General features: G+C 47.0%; 2 protein-coding genes and 1 long non-coding RNA gene across 11 annotated transcripts in view; 1 reads left to right on the top strand and 2 right to left on the bottom strand.

Annotated features, from left to right (window-relative positions):
- UBTF (upstream binding transcription factor) overlaps window positions 1-3,681 on the bottom strand; it is a 41,967-nt gene extending 38,286 nt beyond the window's left edge. For 2 of the 6 annotated variants that reach the window (XM_053362724.1, XM_053362723.1), the window contains exon 1: window positions 1,763-2,010. The gene's annotated coding sequence lies outside the window, so the exon portion shown is untranslated. Of the gene's footprint in view, window positions 1-1,762; window positions 2,011-3,218; window positions 3,330-3,575 lie in introns of those variants that run through there. The other 4 variants (XM_053362721.1, XM_053362720.1, XM_053362719.1 and 1 more) reach the window with 4 other exon arrangements.
- Window positions 3,682-4,061: 380 nt separating this feature from the next.
- LOC128400504 (uncharacterized) lies at window positions 4,062-18,664 on the top strand. 3 transcript variants are annotated; one of them, XR_008327333.1, is made up of 3 exons: window positions 4,062-4,987; window positions 15,335-15,510; window positions 17,573-18,664. It is a non-coding gene; the product is annotated as an uncharacterized LOC128400504 (long non-coding RNA). The 3 variants fall into 3 exon arrangements; XR_008327332.1 differs by lacking the exon at window positions 15,335-15,510; XR_008327331.1 differs by lacking the exon at window positions 4,062-4,987 and having other exon boundaries at window positions 15,089-15,510.
- Window positions 11,468-21,877, bottom strand: part of SLC4A1 (solute carrier family 4 member 1 (Diego blood group)) — a 50,702-nt gene continuing 40,292 nt past the window's right edge. For both annotated transcript variants that reach the window (XM_053362716.1, XM_053362717.1), the window contains 7 exons: window positions 21,298-21,468; window positions 19,429-19,518; window positions 19,052-19,215; window positions 17,715-17,968; window positions 14,933-15,102; window positions 13,572-13,745; window positions 11,468-12,476 (listed from right to left, as the gene is read on the bottom strand). In XM_053362716.1, coding sequence (XP_053218691.1) covers window positions 12,396-12,476; window positions 13,572-13,745; window positions 14,933-15,102; window positions 17,715-17,968; window positions 19,052-19,215; window positions 19,429-19,518; window positions 21,298-21,468 — 1,104 coding nt within the window. In that variant the 3' untranslated portion in view covers window positions 11,468-12,395. The remainder of the gene's footprint in view (window positions 12,477-13,571; window positions 13,746-14,932; window positions 15,103-17,714; window positions 17,969-19,051; window positions 19,216-19,428; window positions 19,519-21,297; window positions 21,469-21,877) is intronic.

Below are 21,877 nucleotides of genomic sequence, written 5' to 3'. Positions count from 1 at the left end.
GCATGGGAGCCCCCAAAGTGGGATCTATGTCACATAAAAGTGGAATAAATCACAGGAGAGGGGTTTTTTAGAGGGGCGGGATTACAGCCAGGGTAGTCTTGAGTTTGGAGTGTTGACGTGGACCGAGGATGCCTAAGTTTGATTATCTACTCTGCCATAAAAGTCAAGTGAGTGATCTCGGGCCAGTTAGCAATTTATTTTAAAAATATGTAAAACAGGACAAGCTGCTGTGGAATCCTGTTCTGCAAAATTTTCTAGTGCAGCTCAGTTGATCCTTCCAGGAGTTCCACTTTCTCACCTTGATTTTTTCGGGGGGGTGTGTGTGTGTGGTCATTTCTAAGTCAATGGGCCAGTTAGTAACTTCCCCCCTCCCCCTCCGTGTAACTTTCCTCACAGAGTTGATGCAAGGATAAAAACGAGGTAGCCTACACAGACAGCTATGAGGAAGGGCAAGAGCAAAAGGCAATAGTGGTTAAAAATGGGGAACAGGAGAATGAAGATTAGGGGGTTACTCTGTTGAGTGTACAGGAGAAGAGAATGAGGGATATGGGCATTAAGTGAGTAGAGAATCCGTATTTTGTTTTGTTTTTTAAGGGCAACTGGAACGCTAGTCCTCAAGAGCAAGGACAGGAAGTGTTATATAAGGGGAGCGACAGGGGGAGGAGATAGAATCGAAAGCCGAGAGACCTGATTGGGAGGAGGCAGAGATCCCCGGGATTCTGGTTGCAGGGAAGGCAAAAGAAACGATTCGTTTGGCCGAGAAGGAAGCGGGCGGGAGGGAGGGATCGGCTTCGAATCAAGCCCCAGGATCCCTGGCCCAGCGTGGTTGGGGAAGAGAGGCGGGCCTGCGGGGCGGGGTGGAGGAAGAGAGGCAGGCCGGGCGAGGGGGTGGGACCTGCGGGTGCCTCTTCTGCGCTCCCTCCCTCCCCTTCCATCTGCTCTTCCGAGGCCGCGCTAGCAGCAGCCAATCTCCGCCGCCGCCTCCCTGCAGCAGAAGAGCCGCAGCTGCTGCTGGTTGCTGCCCCCCTCCTCTCGCTCTCTGCCTGTCTCCAGGCAGGCGGGAGAGCCGAGCCGAGCCGTCGGAGCGGCTGCTGCAGCTGCCTCGCCTCCTCCCCCCGCCTCCGTCCTCTCCACACGCCCTGCGGGCGCCACCGAAGGAAAAATCTAGCCGCCGCCGCCGCCTCGTCTGCTCGATTCCTCTCCCGCCCACCCTCGCACACGTATATTTTTTTTAACCCCGGGACGGGCTCCAGCCCTCTGGCCTTGAACCTCCCTTCCTCCCGAGGGCAAGGAGGAAGGAGGGCTCCACCGAAGCCTCGGTTCTTCGGCAGATCCAGCGCTCCACCGAGTTAGGTCGACCTTCCCGGGAGGAGGGAACTTTGGATCACCGGATCACCCGCTCCCGAGATTTCTTTTCCCCTCCCCGTTCTTCGCTTTGTTGGATTTCTACGGGATTGATTCAAGATCCAGCTCTCTTTCGACACACAACCCCATACGATTTCTCCGCTTTGTTAACAGAGATCACCCTCTTTCCCCGTTGGATCTTGGTTTCGTAAATCCTCGAAGTGCGACCCAGTCCTTCCCTCTAACCAAATGCCTTTACTCAAATTTCTAACTCTCCCCCCTTTGTATCCCCAAACCGCTTTCCCGCCGCCCCAGATCCCCAGAGACCAGCCACTTGAGAAGGGTGGCTCTTCCCCGCCGTCGGGCAACGTGGTCGAGCAGGCGAGGCTGGCTCTCGCGTTTCCCCCGATTAACTCGCCTTCGATCCCGAGGAAACCGTGAGCAGCCGTCCCCAATCTGAAGGGCGAGGTTGTGGTTTCCCCCCAAATCCTGTACCCGCAGCGCGAAGCAACGGATCCCGCGCCGTCAGCCTCGGAACAGGCAGCGACCCCAAGCCCGGTGCGCGCGCGGAGAAGGGGGCCGCCAGGCGAGTTGCGCGTCTCTTTTTCTCTCCGTCGGTCTCACCTCGTCGAGGCGGTTAAGAAGGCTGAGACAAGCCCGCCTCGTTGTGGCGGCGGCAGGCGCGAGTGGGGAGGAGCAGGAGCCGGAGAGCCGCTGCTGCAGCAGCCCCATCGGAGCCGCTGGTGGAAGGGGGGCGGGGAAGGCAGGCTGGCGGGAGGGAGAAATGAATGCCCGGCTGGGGGCGTCCAGGCAGAGCCGAGGGAGGGCAGCACGTCGTGGCTGTTGCTGCCGCTGCTTCTGCCGCCGCCACCGCCTCCACCAGCAGCAGCGCCCAGACCCCCGGGGAGCGCCTCCCCCTGCGCGCCTAGGGCGCACGGGAACTCGGCGGAGCCAAAGCCCGCTCACCCGATTCTCCACACTCGCTCCGCAGCGGGGGGCCCCCCGAAAAAAGCGTCTCGTCGGGGGAGAGCGAGAGGAAAAGAGGAGGGAGGGACGCCGAAGACCTCGCCTGCATGGACCCACCCTCCGGATGGCGGAGGAGCGCGCTGGCTGCAGCCGGTCGGAAAAGCAGCGCCGACCGAGCTCGCCAAAGGACCCCAGCGCGCGGGGGGAAAGCGGGGAACAATACCCTTTCCGAAATAAAATCGAGCAGCGGCTTTGGGCTCTCGATTTCGTACAATGGCAAAGGCATGGGAGCAAAACTAGCGTGCGAGGACGGTGGAAAGAAAAGGGAAAATGAGTGCGTTTCCCCCGCCGTCCATTGGCTTCTCTCCCTCTGCAGGCAGCCAGAGAAAGGCGGCGGCGGCTTGCTTGTTTCCACCGCCTCGCCTTCCTTTCTAACCCGAGCAGGGCCCCCTCGGTTCCAAAATAAGCCTAAACCATGGGCGGGAGAGAAAAAATAGGGGGATCGAGTCTCTGAACCCCCGGATTGTGCCGCCTGGTTATTTCTGCCCCTGCAGAGCGAGGATCGGCGTGCGAGAATCCGCCACCGCCTGGCTTCTCTCTCGCCCTTCCATGGCCGAACGCGGCGGCCTCTTTCGCCTAAGCGACCGCGTGGAAGGCGGAAAGGGGCTGCGATCCGCTTTCCCCCCACCGATGCCCCGCTCGATGGAAAGGGGGCGCGCCCCCAAAACACGTTTTCCAAAAAACAAAACCTGTTCGGTTCTCAAATATGAATATATTTAAAAATAACACGTCTCCTCCACCCCCAAAAAATGTGTTGAAGCGGGAGGGGGAAAACCCCGAAATAATATATTTTTTAAAAAAGATGCACCCCGAAAAATGAGCGGAAGCCCCCATTTTTTCAGCCTTACCGAGGACCCAGGAGACGCAGGCAGAGGAGAGCAGTGACGGTGGCTGCTTCCTCCGAGCAGCGGCCGCCGCCTGCTTGTCTTCCTCCGCTGCCGGAGCTCGAGGAGGGAACAAAAGCGCCTCCCTCCAGCCCCAGATGGCGGAGCGCAGCGTCGGGTTAATGGCGAGCTCCACATGCGCTCGCACTGCCGCAAAGGCAGCCCCGGCTGGAGGCAGCGTCGCCTCGGATCGTGCCTGCTTTCCCCCCCTCCCCCTGATCCGTCCTTTACCCACCACCCACCCTCCTTTGCAACGGGGGGCTCCATGCCGGAGCTGATTCGAGGGGAGATTCGGAGCCCCCTTCTACGTCTGCAACCTACCTGCAGATCGGAAGGCTTTTGGAGGAAAGCTCCCCCTTTTTTTCCTCCCCCCCTCTTCTTTCCCGGGCTCGCTTTAGCTGGGAAGCGTTGGTTGAATGCACGCCAGCTCTGCAGCGCTGGCCCCGGGCGTGGACTCGCTCCAGTCCCCGCAGAGAGCTCGCACTTCCCCCGCCTCCATCGCTCTGCTTTTTTCTTCCAATCAGCCGGTCTCTTCGGCTCCCGGATCCTTAGGCAACCTCACAGCCTTTCTTCACAAGTCCCCACTTTTCCATCTGCTCCCTAAACGGGATTGCAAAAATGGAAGCATATTTATTTTTTCCCGGGGGTGGTGGTCCGATCTCTCTCTCTCGGATCTCACCAGGTTGTGGATCTAAGTGTCTCGGGGTGTGTGGAGAGAGAGTTCAGTGTGTGTGTGTATGTGCGTATGTTTTTATTGCTCTCTGCTTTTGCAACACTGTAGTCAAACGAGAAGAGGGAGGAGGGGAAAGGGAAAAAAGAAAAGAGAGGAGGGGAAAACCTTGCATTTGCCACAAATCCTCTTCGCTTGGCGCTTGTAAAACGATCACAAATCACACGCACTCGATTTTAATTCCTCCTGCGACCTCCCCTTTCTTTCCTCCCCCACCTTCAAACGATTGCATCAAGAGGGCGGGGAGGGGGGGACAGGGAAGCGATCCGAAATAAATTAAAAAATAAAAACTCGGAAGGAGCAGGAAATAGCTGCAACGAAGGCACTAGATTATTTCTGAGAGCGGACATATTTTTGGCAACAAGCGGCTCCCCCCCCCCCAAAAGGTGCCAGTTTCCCTGCCTTGAAAACAACGGGGAAGGGAGGGGAGGAGGAGTTTGTGACTCCCAGTTGGGTATTATTGACACTAATTTCGGTGTTGTTTTCTAGCCGTTGCGTGGAAATGACACTCGTCTATAGATTTTTACAGTCAAATGCCAGGCTTCATATTTTTTTTGTTCTCCCTCCCTCCCTCTCTTTCTCAATAATCTAATTTTTTCCAGCTCCACCTTTGTTGTTAAGGGCGTCATCTCCGGCTGCAGCCAATCACCTGCTTTCAGAGTTGCCTGTCAAATTAACGCCGATTCCAATACGCAAAAGCGACTTTTACAGACAGACCCGAATGCAATTAGGAGTTATGGGTTGGAGAGGCGGGGAAGGGGCAGAGGGAGCTAATCAGCGCGCCCGCCCTCGCCTCCCCCCACCCCCCGCGCAACCCGCGTTGAAAACGGGCCACCGCGGATGAGCGGCGCTCGTCTGTTCTCCGTGATGTTTTTCCAGTTGGAACCGGGAATAATTTCTCCGCTTCCCGGGATCTCTGGGATAGGGAGGCGTGTGCGTCACGTCTCCCTGTCTCTCATACAGAACATAGAAGTATGTTCTAATGATGGGAACACATTAACAGGTAATTTATATTATAAGGATAAGTTTTGGAATTTAAAAGGCAAAGCAAAACCCATTTTGAATCACGAGACCCATCCATTTGGACCCTTCGCTGCCCACCCTGAATCGTACTGCGTTTTGCTTTTACTTCCTCCATTTTCCCTGAGCAAGTGTGTGGAGATTTGAGCATCTGTGCAGTAGCTTTTAAATATGTACCTGCACATTTATTGCAAACTAAATCCCAGTCAGTTCAAGGTAAACTTTCTGCCAAGTAAGGGGACACAGAACTGTAGATTTGGCCGACCCTAACCCCTCTGTACCTACTGTAAAAGGCTGACAATGCAGTTTGCATATGTCTACTCAAGATACATGCTCCACTGAGTTCAGTGGGGCTTACTCCCAGGTAAGTGTGGTAAATAATGTAATATATATGTTGCAAACCATTGTAACGAAGTATTTTTTTGAGATAGCAACTTTTGTGCATGGATCAAGTTTTATAGAGGGCACTAATCATATTTATGATAAATTTGTATTCATGCTTTTAATGTTTTTGTTATGTTTCCTAATATATATTTGGAAAAGCCCAATGTCATGGGAATACATACGTATTGATTGTCATGAATGTGACAGTGAAGATAATAGAAAAGTAGAATTGTGCAGTTGAAAGGGACCCTGAGCATCATCTATTCCAACCCCCTGCAATGCGGGAATCTCCAATGCGGGGCTGGAACCCATGAATTTGAGATTAAGTCTCATGCTCTGCCCAGTGGCATAAGATATTGCTCCCATCTCCCTCCTCTGCGGCAAATCGTTTGGTTATCGTTGCTTTGAGAATATTCTGTTATGCTGCATTTTTGCCATTTTACGGAGAGCAGCCCATTTTTGCTTCTTGCTTAATTTGCTGCTAAATGTAAATTCTGTTGGGAGTGGGCTTGCTTCTTCTACCCTTGTCGCTTTACCACGTTGCAGATATGAACACACAGGCTGCCACGTGGGCATCCCTATAGTATACTATATAATACAGCATGGGTGAGGGAATGCTAGGCCGGGGACCAAATCTAACCCTCAGGCCTCTTCTATAGGCCACACCCCTCACCATCCTACTTCCTACCTTCCTTGCATGTTCTTGCCTGACTGAAATGTGTCCATAAGCTCTGATAATGCATCTTGGCGGATTGGGTGGGGAATTGAGAGGGGTGTGTGCTGCATGTTCATAGAAACTATCCTGGTGTACAAAGGTAAATTTCACATCTCTGGCTCCTCACATTTTGGCCTCTGGCCCCACCTACAGCTGCCACATGGCTCTGGGCCATTTTCTCAGACAGGAGCAGGTCCCCGAGTTTTAAAAAAGCTCTGCACCCCAACTGTAAAATAGACAGTGATGGATTTTTCAACACTTTTTATACATAGCAATGAACATTCTGCTGCACTTATGTGTGGTGAAGTTTGCTGAGTGCTATCTATCACCACCATCCCTACTTCCATTGATGAGGCACTGCTCAGGGCCAGGGGCAACATGTATTTATTTATTTTATTAACCTGTTTTCACATATACAGTGGTACCTCTGGTTACGTACTTAATTCGTTCCGGATGTCCGTTCTTAACCTGAAACTGTTCTTAACCTGAAGCACCACTTTAGCTAATGGGGGACTCTCGCTGCTGCCGCGCCGCCAGAGCACGATTTCTATTCTCATTCTGAAGCAAAGTTCTTAACCCGAGGTACTATTTCTGGGTTAGCAGAGTCTGTAACCTGAAGTGTATGTAAGCTGAAGCGTATGTAACCCCGAGGTACCACTGTATAAGAAAACTTTTTTAAACAAATACCTGTGTGGATGCTCATAATGGGCCTCAGGTTTCCTGAATTTAGGGAAGATGGGGAAGTACTAATTAAGGAGAGCCCACAGCAACACACACTGCAAATGCGCCCCATCAAGCTTTGCCCACTAGTGTAGATGGCAATTGAGAGTGCTCAGGTGTGGATGGAAGTGGATTCAGAAAAGTCTGGTCTGTGCAACTCGTGCACATTTAGCAAGCCGGTTTGTATGCAGCCCTTTTGATAGTTTGCTTCCTACTGGGGACTCACATGACTGAATGTTCTCCCATACATAAACGTTAACTTGCATGTGATGGACTTAAACGTCGGTGGAAAAGCAAAGTCAGAAACTACCCTGCAGAATTTCTTTTATACGATGGAGCATTCAGTTCTTTGAGCCACACATCCCTTGCAGTCTGACATGGTGTGGCAGCCTAGACCCAAGCTTACCACCTCAAAGAGAACTAGGCTGTGGGGCAGAAGTTGGAGAAGCTGTGAGCCTCCAAAGGTTGTTAGATCACAACTTCCATCATTCCCAAGTCTAAGGCTGCCATTCTAGCCAGGGCACCACACTCCTTTTTCTTCCTTCAGTCTACCTGTACCACAACCTGTTTCCTTCAATGTACCTGCCACAGTGAACTGGACTGCTTTGACTGACTTCAGCTTGTCTCTTCAACCTCAATGATTTTGGCCTAGTTTTCACACAGGTGGCCAAGCTGTGCCTAGACTGTATCCCTTCAGGCGGAAGATGAAGGTTCATATGATCAAATCTCCTCTATTTAAAAATACATAAATCCTTGCACCTAGAAAACTAGCAATTCAGGAATAAGGACAGGTGATAACTCTTCCTCTCTTTTAATTTTCTGGGTGGAGGAAATGCTTTTGTCAGTATCATCAGTCTCCAGGACACACTTCTTTAGTGAGTCAACCACAGAACCTCTGTTCACACAAGAGCTGCAGTCCTCAACCCAAATCTCTCCACGGATGGCTGTGCATTCTATGTATGCTTATTTTGTTTTGCACGGTGAATAAAGCAAAACCGTATGTTAATTTTTTTAAAGCCCTCCTCTTTGTGTCCTAGGGTGCCTCCAGATTATATTTTTCTAGATGGATATAAAAGCATAAAGGAACTCTGTTTGTGCCTTTAAAGTGGATTAAAGCACTTTGTTGCCCCAGCGCAACAAAATACACTGTAAACAAACATTTTTGTGGTTTGGAAAGGGACAGGAAAATGCAATGAAAAGTGGGGGATGAAAGAATGATTAGGGGGAAGACCTGTTAAATCACCCTGCAAGCAAATAGGGATGAATGCTCATTTACTTCTAATCACCTGTAAACCAATCAACAAATAATGAAGACCAGACAGTCTAATTGCCGCATAAGCTTTGCGCAATCAAATCAGGATGGATGCTGAATAAACAGGCCGTCCATAATAAATTTCTGCATAAAAGCTGTTCACCACACTTGTTCACCACCACAAGGTTGTAGAGTATATATTTGTTCAACTTCGGGACCCCCTCACCTGGAATCTGAAGTGGTACAGCCCTAACACAGTTTTTTGTCACCACAAAGTGAAAACTAGGCCTTAATCTCATCCCTTCAATCAGAGACATTAATCTGACTAACTCCATAGTTGCTTCCAGGATTAAGCCCCCTGCCCCTCACCCCACAGCATGGGGGATCCCCAACAACCTTAGTTGCCTCTCCCCTTGGATGCCAGTCCATCTGATTTGCTGAACTCATGACCAGGCTCATCGCTTTGGGGAATTGGCTGCAGCCTTGGCTGCTGGCTTAGGACTTAGCTTCCAGCACACCACCCCATAGCCCCCTAGGCCTTGTTTGGCCATAACAGAGCCACTACCGATCATATTAGAAGAGGCCTGTCCCTACAAAGATGTAAATCCTTCACCTTGAAGAGTGCTCATATGGACTTTAATAACAATGATAATTGACCGTATCCTGCCCCCCGACTCAGTGATTACCTGAAGACTAGTTTGGGGTTGAAAATACAATGAACAAGTTGCTGTTTTTCTTAAAAAAAGAAAGAAAAAGGTTTATTGCTTTTGTTAATTGTCGTTAAAATCAAGAAAACAATTGTAATACAATTGGCTGAATCAATCATATCTAAAGTCAATCGGAGAAAAATAACATAAAGGAAATGCAGCACACAGTTGCATGCAAAGCGCAGGTGAAATCCTGCATTGTGTTTTTTTTAACCTAGCAAAGCAAAAAGCTATTAAAAATGAATTTTAATAAATTACAAAAGCTCATTATCACCAACTTAAAATGTGTACAACTAGAGATGCCAACTTTCTTCCTGAGAGGACTCCTGTGCCTTTAACACCTAGATTAAGTGGCAAATTTTTATTTTATTTTTTAAAAAATCAGCCAGTAAAGCTTGCCGTATCACTGCAATGCCATGCTGGAAAAAATGATCCATCTGTTGAGTTTCTGCCTGTCATGCAGCTGTTAAAGGCAAAGGAAACCCCCCCTCCAAATGGCAACCCTAATTATAGCAGTGTGGCTTCAGGATACAATTACATAGCCCTTAGAGTTTATGTCTTTAATTAATGTAACGTGGAAATGTTGCACTTCAGCCAACACAAGCTGGTATGGTTAATTCTGTCAAGAAAGAGGGGTCTAGTCTCAAGATCCCCCTTCACACATGCACACACAGACACACAACATTAACTAATTAATCGGTCTGTTCAGTTTACCATTTTGCTCAGATTAGAAGCTGGAATGTGTTTCTTGATTTGTTCCCCCTGAGGCTGCATAAATAAAAGACAGAAACTCCAACCAATGGTTCATCTAATTTTTTGCCTTCTCAACAGTAGCCAGTTGGCTGCTTCTGGGAAACTCACAAGGCATGCCACAAATTGCCCTCCCTTGTAGTTTGCCCTCATTATCTAGTGGTATGCTATTGGTATATTGCCTCCAAAGATGGAGGTTCTCCTGATTTGTCGTGTCGAACATCCACTGATTGTCCTTGAATCATCAAATCCTTTTAATAATAATAATAATAATAATAAATAAAAACAACATAACCAGAGCTAGCGTCCATCACTACAGCTTGTGGCAATTAGTTCCATAAATTGGTTATGCATTAGGAAGAAGAAATGCTACCGTTTGTTTCTCTTAATCCTATTGCTAATTGAATTCATGCTAACCAACCCTTAATTTGAGCCCAGGGTTCAGTCCTGGTTTATGCAAAATAGCAACGACGGGCAGAGCACTGCTGGGCATATTGCGACAGCATTTTGCTTGCAGTGAATCACCACAGTAGCCCATGCATGCCTGGGATTTAGAAAAGTCAGGCTGCCCATTTTTTAAAAAAATTAAAATGTGGTACCAGATTTGTCTGGTCACTTTCTTTTGAGGAAGTAACCACTAAAAACACTATTTATGCTAGAACAGCTACTGCCAGCTCTGGATTCCTGTTTGTCACAACAAGTGAAGTTTTTTAGTTATCCTAAATATATTGACGGATAGCATGACATGATTCGTATATTCGAGGGGAGATGATGGGGTTGTGCATCAGACCAGTGCAAAAGGGTCTGGATCATTTCAACAGACAGGTGTAGCACTTGTTAGCCGCGTGAGGTAGAATCAGGAGGAGGAAGCTACTTGCCTGAGAGCTTATCGTTAGCTATTTGACTTGGTGGTGACGGCAGCATGTAGGAGCCAGATGAAGGTCAGTGAGGACATATACCTTGATTTAAGGCTGCTGGCTGTTTGAAGAGAAACAGCACCTAGCACACAGCTTTTAGGAGGAGAGTGGAGGATAGGGAACCCCATAAAGCAATGCATGAGATTAGCCATAAATCATTAAGCAGAGCTGCTATTGGCACATTCATGCACCACTCAGACAGGTGCATATGAGAGTTATTGTAGCTATATGTGTATACTGTGATAAAAAATAAAATATGTACTCTGCAATAAGAATATATTCTGCAAATTTTAAATCTTGTTTGCAGGCATCTGCTCAGCTATGCTTCACTGATACAGATTTTCATATATTTTGGTATGTGTTACCATGCAAGGCAGGGGAGGCAAAAGAGAAAGACAGGACCTGCTGGAAGAGATTTGCAAGCATTCCCTGTATCATGAGGACTAGAATTCCTTTAAAAATTAAAAAAGTTAAAGAGTCCCGGGACACCAGCCTGCAGAGGACAACAGATTCTGCACTTTAAACACACGCCCAGCCCTGGTTATCGTTCTCCATTAAGACAAGCTTATTTTTTGTAGCTAATTCATACTAAAGAGAGCATTTCTCTTAAAGTGGCCTTAATAAGAACATAAAAAGAGCTCTGCTGCCTGATCCAACCAAAAGCCTATGTGGTCCAGCATGCTGTTCTCACAGTGGCCAGCCAAGATGCCTGTAGGAAGCCCACAGCTAGACTCTCCTGCTATGGTGACTAATATTCAGAGGCGCCAGCCTCTACTCCTGGTTGCCACCATGAGCCCTTGATAGCTTTTTCTTCCATGAAGAAGTAACATGCTCTTACTTAACGGCAATGGATGCAAGCAAGGCAGAGTGGCACTAGGCAGAGACATTTCTTCTAGATAATGCCTTCCAGACTTTTTAGCACCATAGTTTTAGTCCAAGTGGGGCAGGCTAGGGGGGAATTGCAAAAAAGAGTTAAATCTGGGGGGCAGCTTTCCCTTGAACCTGTTTTTTTGGGGGGGGGGGTGTGATGGACTTCCCCACTGTGCCAGGACATATGGTAACTGATTTTGTTAACCCAACAGCCTTCTCGCTCAAGGAGCAGTCATGATCCTTCTCCGCAACTGGGTGGTTTTGCCATTCCTCCATATCACGTTTCTAATCTGAGGTGATGGTTGTTGCTTCTTTCCTTTGCCAGGATGTTGACTTTCTTCGCTGTTGTTTTTGTTCTGTGCCTCATTTGTGTGCTCTGAGTTTTCTGACCTAGCATCTCCCAGGTCCGAGAAAGAACATGTCACTTCTTCCCAGCTTCATTTGTGCATCTTGGTCCATTCTGACATTAGCTGTTTGACCCGTCTTGAGGATATAAATTGGATTTTCAGCATTTCTTTCCAAAACTTCATATCAATGTCAGTGGCAGAAGTACTTCCTGCCTTGGGAAGGCCGTGGGTGGGGCTTTCTGCACACAACGGATAATGCCTGACACACATGCATACACACTTGTGTGGAAACACACACACACACACACACACACACACACACACACAGCAGTGGGGTGACAGGTAGTATAAAAAGTGGAGTCCATGGATGCCCTTCCCATCTCCTCACAATTCTTGCATAGCTTTGATTCCCCCTCGCCCCCAAGTACCTTCTGGGGGGGGGAAATATATATTTTATAAATCTTTGTTAACATTTCACTACAGAACTACAGTGGCTGGTTGAAAAATATCTAAAGCATATGCTAGCTATTCCTACAGAATCCATGTTTTGTCAAACATGTTATTTACATCTATGGGGTATTTACCAGTATGCCACTTTTGTATACTGATAAACATACATAAGGGGAAAACGTTCTCCAGATTCTGGTTTTGTTTGGGGTTTTTTGCCTGGTGTTTTGGGGGAGGGCTCTAGATTCCTTATCTGTCATAAGGATGCAGCACACTGTGTGCTCAAAGAGGCATCTGGACTTCATCATAAACATCCCGGCCTTCTGTCTCATCAAAATCCACTTCAGCATCATCAGCATCCAACTAGAAGGAAATTTGAGGAGAGAGATACTGTTAGAGGTGGTCCAGCAAACAGAGCACTATTCTTGGATCTGAGAAACATATGTCTTTCACCTGTCAAGGATGGCTAGGTGGCCTTTGACAGTCATTACACATGAAGCTGTGTTATATATCCAAACAGGCCATTGGTCCAACTAGCCTAATACTGTCTGCTCTGACTGGCAGAGATTCTCCAAGGCCCCAGACAATGACTCCCTTTCCCTGCTGTGCTATCAAGACACAAGACATCTTGTGGTAGAGGATTCCACGGTTTAACTATGAGCTGTGTAGAGAAGTACTTCCTTTTGGATCTCCTGTATCTCAAACCCTTCCATCTCCTAGCTGTGCCATGCAGAGGAAGATCAGTAGTAATGGGCAAGCTATCAGGGAGAGGTGGCCTGCCATTAAAAGGTAAAGGTAAAGGACCCCTGACAGTTAAGTCCAGTCGTGAATGACTTTGGGGTTGCGGCGCTCATCTCGCTTTACTGGCCGAGGGAGCCGACATTTGTCCGCAGACAGTTTTTCTGGGTCATGTGGCCAGCATGACTAAGCCGCTTCAATTTGAGGAACGCCTGTAGCATGTCTAAAGCACTCCACAGTTCCTTGGGACATGGTTTGAAAACCACATCATAGAGCAGAAATGGAGAACTTCCAGGCTTCCAAGACCTTCAGCCAGCATGGCCAGTGACCGGAAATGATGGGAGTTGGAGTCTCAGCACATCTTGAAAGCCATAGGTTCCCCCTCCCTGGCATGGACAACACCCATAGCATATATGTAAAGCAGATGGCTTCTCCTAAAGGATGCTCGGAACTGTAGTTTGTTAACAGTGCTGGCAGTGGTAGCTTTGTGAGGGGTAAACTACAGTTCCCAGGATTCTTTGGGGGAACAGTGTGCTTTAAATATATGGTGTGGATGTGACCTAATAGGGGGAAATCCAGGTTCTATAAACAAACATTTCCCACAGGGACCACTCTAAAAATCCCAAGCTGTTCCCCTGCTTCTTCCTATTTAGGCCACGCAGAGACCTGAATCTAAACCTCCTGTTGCTCAGTGAGCAGGAGGAGCCAAACGATACTTACATACTTGAGTTCAACATTGCTGAAGAAACATGGCAGCAGGTAGCGTCTCACAGGCACTGTAAGGATGAGGATGAAAGGCAAGGCGAGGGAGGCTGGGGTGGATTTCACTGCCCACAGCAAGACCAGGCACAAAATCTGCGTGAAGGTGAAGAGGTGCATCCGCAAAGGCTTTACCTTTAAAGGAAGAAGACCCAAGAAACAGTCAGAGGTGCCAGCAGCCTACCTGTCTCCCGCCTGACAACCAAGGTCTGTAGACAGATAGAAAGCATGGTTCTCAGCCGACAGCTCTGTTGGTAGAGCATGAGACCCTCGTGGGTCTGAGCCCCACATTTCTCCACTGCAGGAGGTTGAACTAAATGATCCTCATGGTCCCTTCCAACTCCATGATTCTACGATTCATGAAGCCCAGTTAAACCACTGAAAGTTCAGAAGCAATCCTCCTGTCAAAATAAAATGGCCAAGTCATACCATTCAGTATGCCTCAACTTTTCTCTGTGTGTGCATCTTCCTAAGAAGCTGCCAAGCACCCATTGAGGCCATTGAAACCGCCTAGCCTGTGATGGTTCACTCTGATTGGCCATGGACCTCCAAGGCCTCAGCACTGCTACCTAAGACCTCTTTAGCTGAAGAGACTGAACCTGGAAGTTTCTGTATTTGATGAACATGCTGTACCCCTGAGCTACAGCCCCACCTGGGGCTATTTCAGTGCATTTCTCTTTGCAACGAAGTTCTAGACTGGGATGGTGGGCCTTAATATTACTTGGAGGCCATCATCTGCCTCTTCTCGCCAGGAAATCTTCCTTCCCCCTTCTCCTGTATCACTGGGCAGCCATGTTGTCAGATGCACTCTTGTGCTTCGTTATGACTTCCATGTCTTCTGGTTCGGTTTGAAGGCACAGAAAACAGACTCCAGAACTAAGCCATGGTGAATCCTGTCTCGATCCAAGCCTCCAGCTGGAGTTAAGCTGAAATCAGGCCCCCTTCCAACTCTATGATTCTTAAAATTTTAGGTTCAAGATCAGAGAATAGAATGGTCAATTGGGAAGGGGGGGGGAGAGAACTAAAGAGGCTGCAGCTTTTCTGGAAACTATATTTTCTGCCACAAAAGTACTTCACATGCTCAGAGGCATCCTGAATACTTTTCAAGTTTCAGCTGGAGCCCTGACATTAACACACAGGGCCAGGTTCTACAACTGATCACCAGGTCTACTCAAGCCTTTTAGGTATATCCATGACTATCAGGGACCCCATATGAATGTTTCAAACAGTAGGGTTCCTTCCCTGTGGGGATTTATCTGTTTCGTCTACCACAGCTCTCCCTGAACCTCCAAGCACTACTTTTTCTGATCCCCCGGGCTTACTTTTCTAACGTAAGGCACATCCGGGTAGTATTTGGGCGGCTTCAGCATGAGAAGGATTCGGTCGTAAAGCTGGATCCCATTTAGGGATGTCACCCCCATGTACAAGAAGATGCCGAAGAGCACGGAAAGTGGAATGAGCTTCAGGATGGGCTCCATGAAGATGGAAAGGCCTGCAGGTGGGTAAAAAGCAATGGCACATGTTACTTAGGATGGCACGCCTTCAGCTGGAAGGTGACACCAATGGAGATCTCCTCCCCAATTGGAAGGCACACAAACAACAATCACCACCCAGCAAGCCAACTGTCCATCTGGCTCTCTGTTCTGCCTACCAAGAGTTACAAGTTAAGATACCACAGCAGAACTTGATGGCGATAATTAATCCCCTGTTCGTTATTTCCCCAGCATCTGGTTTTCAAGATGTCACCAAGCATGGGGGTTGCACCACTTCTTATCATGGCTAGTAGACCTAGTAGCCGCCTCGATGGCTTTACCCAGTTCTTCTCAAAATAAACCTATTCTAGAGACTATCAGAACACAGCAATGAGATCCACGGGTGAATTAAGGATTTGTGAGAACAGGTATTTCCTCAAGGGCATTCATAAATCTGCTACCTATCAAGTCTAGCAGATTATTCATACTAGTTTGAAACTGAACCCATAATTTCCCCCCTTTCATCCAGCCTCTTTCATACAAAGGTGGACAGTGCCAAGCTACAAGAGGAAGGGCAGAAACTGGGGGTGGGGATGCTTTCCCAGGGTCTGCCCCATTCATATATAACCACGGGGTAAACCTATGGCCCTCCAAATATTCTTGGACTCCAAGGCCTATCAGCTCAAGCCAATATGTCCAGTATTGGGAGATGCAGTCCAACAACACATGCAAGGTCACAGGGTTCCCACGCCTGATGTATAAAGCGAGTGATAAAGTTTTCGGTGAAAAGCGAGAGCTGGGTTGAGAGAAAAGTGCCTAAGTGGAAGCAAAGGAGTGCAGGGCAGTAAAGTGAGGGATGTTCAGCTCTTCTCATCTCTCTGCGCTCCTTTCAATGGGAAAATTAGACACCTTGCCGCACCCTGCTTTGTGAGAGAACAGGGAAGAAATGGGAGCAAACATGCCTGCCCACAGCTATACAGCAGCTTAGGGCCATATCAGGATCACTTGGCAACTGCGTTGGTAACCTTGAGACTGGATAACTGCAACGCACTCAATGTGGAGCTGCCATTGGGCCTGGTTCGGAAGCCTCAGGCAGAATGTAGCAGTGACACTGTTGATGGGAACAGGCACCTGAGAGCATGTGGAACTTCTGCTGCCCATAAGCTACTGGGCCGGATTCAAGGCGTTGAAATACAAAGCCCTGAACAACTTGGCTCCAGGAAAACCTAAGGAACCCCTGAGCTCTTTACATCACTGAGATCAACCAGAGGAACACTGTTACTTACCGTATTTTTCGCTCTATAACACGCACCCGACCATAACACGCACATAGTTTTTAGAGGAGGAAAACAAGAAAAAAAATATTCTAAACGAAACAGCGGATGTATGATTTTTGTGGTTCATGCTGTGGCCACAGACATGTGATCTGACGGTGAGTTTGGGGTAGCCCAATGCAAAAATCCTTAAGATCCATGTGGATCCATGCTTTGTAACCACGTTTTTGCACCACTGCGGCCCCAGGCAACAGTGGGTGCATGATTTTTTTGGTGCAATGGACATGCTATGTGATCTGATGGTGAATTTGGGGTGACCCAGTGCAAAAATCCTGAGGATCCATGTGGATCCGTGCTTTGTAACCATGTTTTAAGCGGGGAAGGAAGGAAAAGCACTCAAGGGACAAGGAACACACGTGGGGTGGGTGGAGAAGGATGCTGTTAATAATGCAGAAGAGGGATATAAGAGGAGAAGGCTCCTCTCCTCTCCCGCTTTGCTCCTTTAAAGCAAGCAGGCTCTCTGTCCCTCTCTTCTCCCCACTCAGCGGCTCTTCTCCCGCTTTACTGTTTCAAAGTGAGCCACGGAGGAGGGAAGGAAGGGGAACCATGGATCCTCTGCTCACGACCAGCAGATCCCCCCGCCATCCGTAGGCATTCGCTCCATAACACGCACAGACATTTCCCCTTACTTTCTAGGAGGAAAAAAGTGAGTGTTATGGTGCAAAAAATACGGTATTACTTGTGTTTCAGAGACCTGACAGGTGGTCAACTAGAAATCAGGCTTTTAGTGTCACCAATCCCATGCTAATGGAACACTCTTCCACCAGAGATTTGGGAAGCATCCTCATTTTTTTACTCTCAGGCATCTTTTGAAGACCTTTTTATGCAAACAGGCCTTTGCAACTGTTTAAATTTTTGTTAGCCACTCACCTTTTTTTTTTTACGTTAAAATTATTATTTATTAAATTGATATGCCACCCTTCATCTGAAGAGCACAATACTAAAAACCCAGTATTACAACACTAACAGCAGCAATATATAATCGTGTATCACAGAGGTGCCTTCAGTATTGCCTAGTTGGTGTCTGCTCTTTCAACAGACCTCATAAAATATTTATCAGTAAACCTTTTTTGTCATTTATGAATTAGTTTTTATTAAAGATATTCTTGTGTTAGCCACTCACCGTAATAATTATCTGTATTTTTATTTTTTTTAGATCGTATTCTACATTTCAACATTGTACACCTCCCTGATATTTCATGAGATGGCAGTATAAAAATACTTATTTTGTAAGTAAATAGTGTCTACTTTGATCTCTAGACACCCCCAAAATTGGAATCTGTATCAGAAGAACTCACCTACAAGAATGGCCACCAGCAAGCCAGTGATCCTTTGCTCCTTGACTTCCTGGACATGGGCCTTCTCCCCTGGGACTGTAGTCTTGGACATCACCGTCAGGGCATTAGCATGTGTGACAGTCCTCACTGTGGTGGCACTGAGCCAAGGTGCGCCGAAAAGGGGTGCGATACCCCCCAAGCCAACAATTAGAAGCAGGTCTAGATGGAAACCTGAACCCTTCACCAGCTTCCTTTCAGGTTTGCTCACAATCAGCCTGAAGAAGAATAAGAAGAAGGGGGCAGGGAGGAAATGAAGAAGAAAGTGGGTTGCGGGCAGCTAAATCCTACACAGAGAGTAGAACCACGGAAATTAATAGTTTACCCATGCCCATTATTTCTAATAGGTCAACTCTGGGTATAACTAGCATTGGATACAACCTAATATTTATTTGACATGATTCTATGACAGATTGGACATCCCAACAACCGTGATATAACTAAGCATTGCTACCAGGTGACAACTCAAAGTGGCATCTGCGTACAGGGACATTGATAGGGGCTGGCTCAATTGTCCTAAGCTTTGGGTCTTTTATGCCAGTGAGACTTGTATTTGCCCAGAGGCACATACAACAGCTGGGTGGAGAGGGGAAGGTAGTGCATGCGTGTGTGAGAGAGTGATCCTGTTTTCTTTTTAACATGCCCATAAGAAGCATTTATTGCCAAAGCAATTCAGGTGGGATGGAGGTGTCCAATTCACATATAAGTATACTGGGTGTAGAAAATCACATTGGCATGCCATAGCTCAGAGTAAGCCCTCACAGCAGGAGACAAAGCTTGTTTTTCTTCTCTGAGTTACGTTTGCAGCTATGCTTATAAATTAGCATATGCAAATGTTATTCAAATCTGTATTGGTGTCTGCTCTTTCAACAAACCTGATAAAATATTTATCAATAAACCTTTTTTGTTGTTTATGAGTTCGTTTTTATTAAAGAGACAGCTTTCCAGGTCATGTGGCCAGCATGACTAAACTGCTTCTGGCACAAGGGAACACCGTGATGGAAGCCAGAGCGCACAGAAACGCCGTTTATCTTCCCACTGCAGCAGTACCTATTTATCTACTTGCACTGGCGTGCTTTCAAACTGCTAGGTTGGCAGGAGCTGGGGCAGAGCAACGGGAGCTCACCCTGTCGTGGGGATTCAAACCGCTGACCTGATCGGCAAGCCCAAGAGGCTCCAGTGGTTTAGAGACCACAGCACCACCCGTGTCCCAAGTACCTAGCAACACCCTCACTGCAGTAGATACAAAACTTGACCCTTCTGGCTGCTTTTCTTTCCTATACACTCTCCAAATTCCTTACGTGGTGATCTGTGACTCCAAGAAGATGAGGATGAAAACCAAGAGGGCTGGCACAACGGAAGCGAGCGCCATCCACCAGGGAAATGCCCCATCATCTCCAAGTGGATGAACAAACCAGCTCCTTCCTGATTTGGTGGTATCAAGGCCTTTGGGGACTTTCAGTTTCTGTGAGGAAACAAGCAAAATGAATACGGATGAACTCTAGTTCTGTTGGCCCCCAGTGCAGGAAGCGCCACATTATTTTAGGTTGACAACCCCAGACAGGAAAGTGAGCCAGTGCTCATTTTTTTCTGCTTGGAAAGGATATAAAAACCTGTAATCCACTGGACTTAGACAGAAGGAAGGAGAGGGTGTTACTGATAGTGACCAGCTACTCACCTGACTGTAGGTGGTTTCAATAAAGTAGTCTACCAATGCCATGAGGAAGATGGCAATAGGGACACCAAAGTCACCAATCACACGGCGGATCTGTCAAAAAATAAGAAGTAAGAAAGAACCACATTAATTCAGCAATATAGGGCTGGAGGTGAGAGGTGAATAAGACCAGCTGAATCTTTGGAAATGAGATAGAACAGAGGTTCTCAGCTACCAGGGCAGGCATCCACACTGACCCTGGAGACAAAGGAAATATAACTAATTCAGTTTTAAAAGTTTTGATCTGATTATGAGAAATAGGACCTTCCCCTTCAAACATGCAAAGTGTGGAACTTAAAAAAAAAGGGTAATACTGCCAGAGACTGTTTTTGTTGGGTGATTTACAGACCTCAATGTTGATAAGGGAATGTTTAGACTCAGCTTAAAAGGGGGACAAACTCAGAAACTGCACCAGCAACCCTTTAGTCATATATTGTGACTGATACACTGGGCTGTGCATATTCTGCAGTCAAAACAATTTCATACCACAGCTGCACCAAATTCTGCAAGTCATGTTAGGCTGTTCTGTCAGCATGCTTTTTATTTTGGTGCTTTTTATGTTCTGTAATGTGTTTTGATGTTATATACGGCCCTGGGATCATTTGATAAAGGGCAGTATATAAATTGAATTCATCATCGTCATCATCATTTTGCATTTTAAGCACATTTGCTTACATTGGTAAAATTTATGCTACTTCTTTGGTAGGCTACAGCACAATGTTATGCATTTTTAACTGGAAGTTAAATCTCACTGGGTTCCGTGGGGGAATTATCCCCATGTAAGTGTGCATAGTATTGTACCCTTAGTCACTGGAATGAAAGGGCTGTGGAGGAAACCCTGTCTGTTTCCTTGAAATCCTGCTTTTTCTCCTTTTTGGCTTCTGTGAAGTTATTGCCCATACACTTTTACATGTGCCTCTGAAGCATCAGAGCTCGGTTTTTACCAAAACAGGTTTTTAAGATGTTGAATTCTATGCTTAGTATAACTCCAAGGGCCTTCTGGCGGCGAGGCAAGAAGTGAGGTTAACAGGAAACCAGGCAGAGGGCCTTCTCGGCAGTGACGCCCACCCTGTCAAAGTCCCTCCATCAGATGTCAAGGAGATAAGTGACTATACAACCGTTAGAAGGCATCTGAAGGCAACCCTGGTTAGGGGAGTTTTTAATGTTTTATTATGTTTTTATATATGCTGGAAGCCACCCAGAGTGGCTGGGGGCAACCCAGTCAGATGGGTGGGGTACAAATAATAAAATGGTGATGATGATTAAAGAAAACTTAGTTGATGAGGCGATTAATGGATTAAACATGCATCAACTTCCTTATGAAAAAAAAGTATATTTTGGTTTTAGATGATGCACGCATCTATTGCAGCAAGTATATTAGAAGAGGCTTTCCTTCTTATCTCTAATATCAGAAGCAATGCTTCTTAAAAGATAGCACCTGCCATATCTGCTTTTTATAAGTACTTGTGATAAAAAATAACAACAAAAAATGTAAAATCTGCTTTCCAATCAGTTGGCACATTATAAATTGATTAATCTAATTGATGAAACATTGCAGCTCTGTTTATTACTTTTTAATACTTCAGGTACAATGTGGTAGGAATGCTAAGGAAGCCCCATTTATTCTAAACCAATTTGCTGACCAAAATACTTCTCCCAGTGTCTTGTTGCTTCAGTTTGAAGTCTGCCCTTTGCTATTTAAATCCAGTTGTAGGTTGGCCATTATACAGAGATAGAACGAACTTGTTAGTGCAGGCACAGACTTAAGCCGTCCCCTTCCAAAATCCCCAAACATGCCAAAGTCCTACTTCACTCGTGCAATGTAGGATTTACCTTGCCAGGAAAGAAACTGCTGTTCTTGAATTGGCGCAAGAAAAAGGCGATGAAAAACGTTCCTGCCATGAGGATAAGGGCAAGCAGGGCTGTGTTGGGTACAGGATAGTCTGGATCCCCATTTAGAACAGTGTTGTTGTAGGCTGGCTGCAGAGGGAATTTCTCAAAAATCTGTAAGAGGGAAGATGTGTTAGAATGTGGAATGGACAGTGGGAAGGACTTAAGACGCCATACAACACAGCCAACTAAAATTAGCACACGTGCCCACACCACCACCCAAATCATGTTGTTACATGCAACAAAATAATTCCTACCCTTTCTCCCGCAGCACACAAGTAAGTCTTAGACCTGGTCTACGTATGAAGCAGAGGGAGGTGATAGAGTTGACTGCACCATTTTAGAATACAGGCAGTGGGGTACCATTTTGAATCCCCATCGTGTAAAAGAAAGAAAGAAGTGTCCCTCCACCTTCAGTCTGAAATCATACCGCGAATTCTGCTACCTCACATCTCTAGCCCTTCGCTCCGCTGCAAACATAGATCAGGCCTAGTTTATGTTGTGAACCGCCCTGTGATCTTTG

This window comes from Podarcis raffonei, chromosome 13, assembly GCF_027172205.1.
Source record: "Podarcis raffonei isolate rPodRaf1 chromosome 13, rPodRaf1.pri, whole genome shotgun sequence".
Taxonomy (NCBI): Eukaryota; Metazoa; Chordata; class Lepidosauria; order Squamata; family Lacertidae; genus Podarcis; species Podarcis raffonei.
This window is presented reverse-complemented; position numbering and strand designations above follow the sequence as displayed.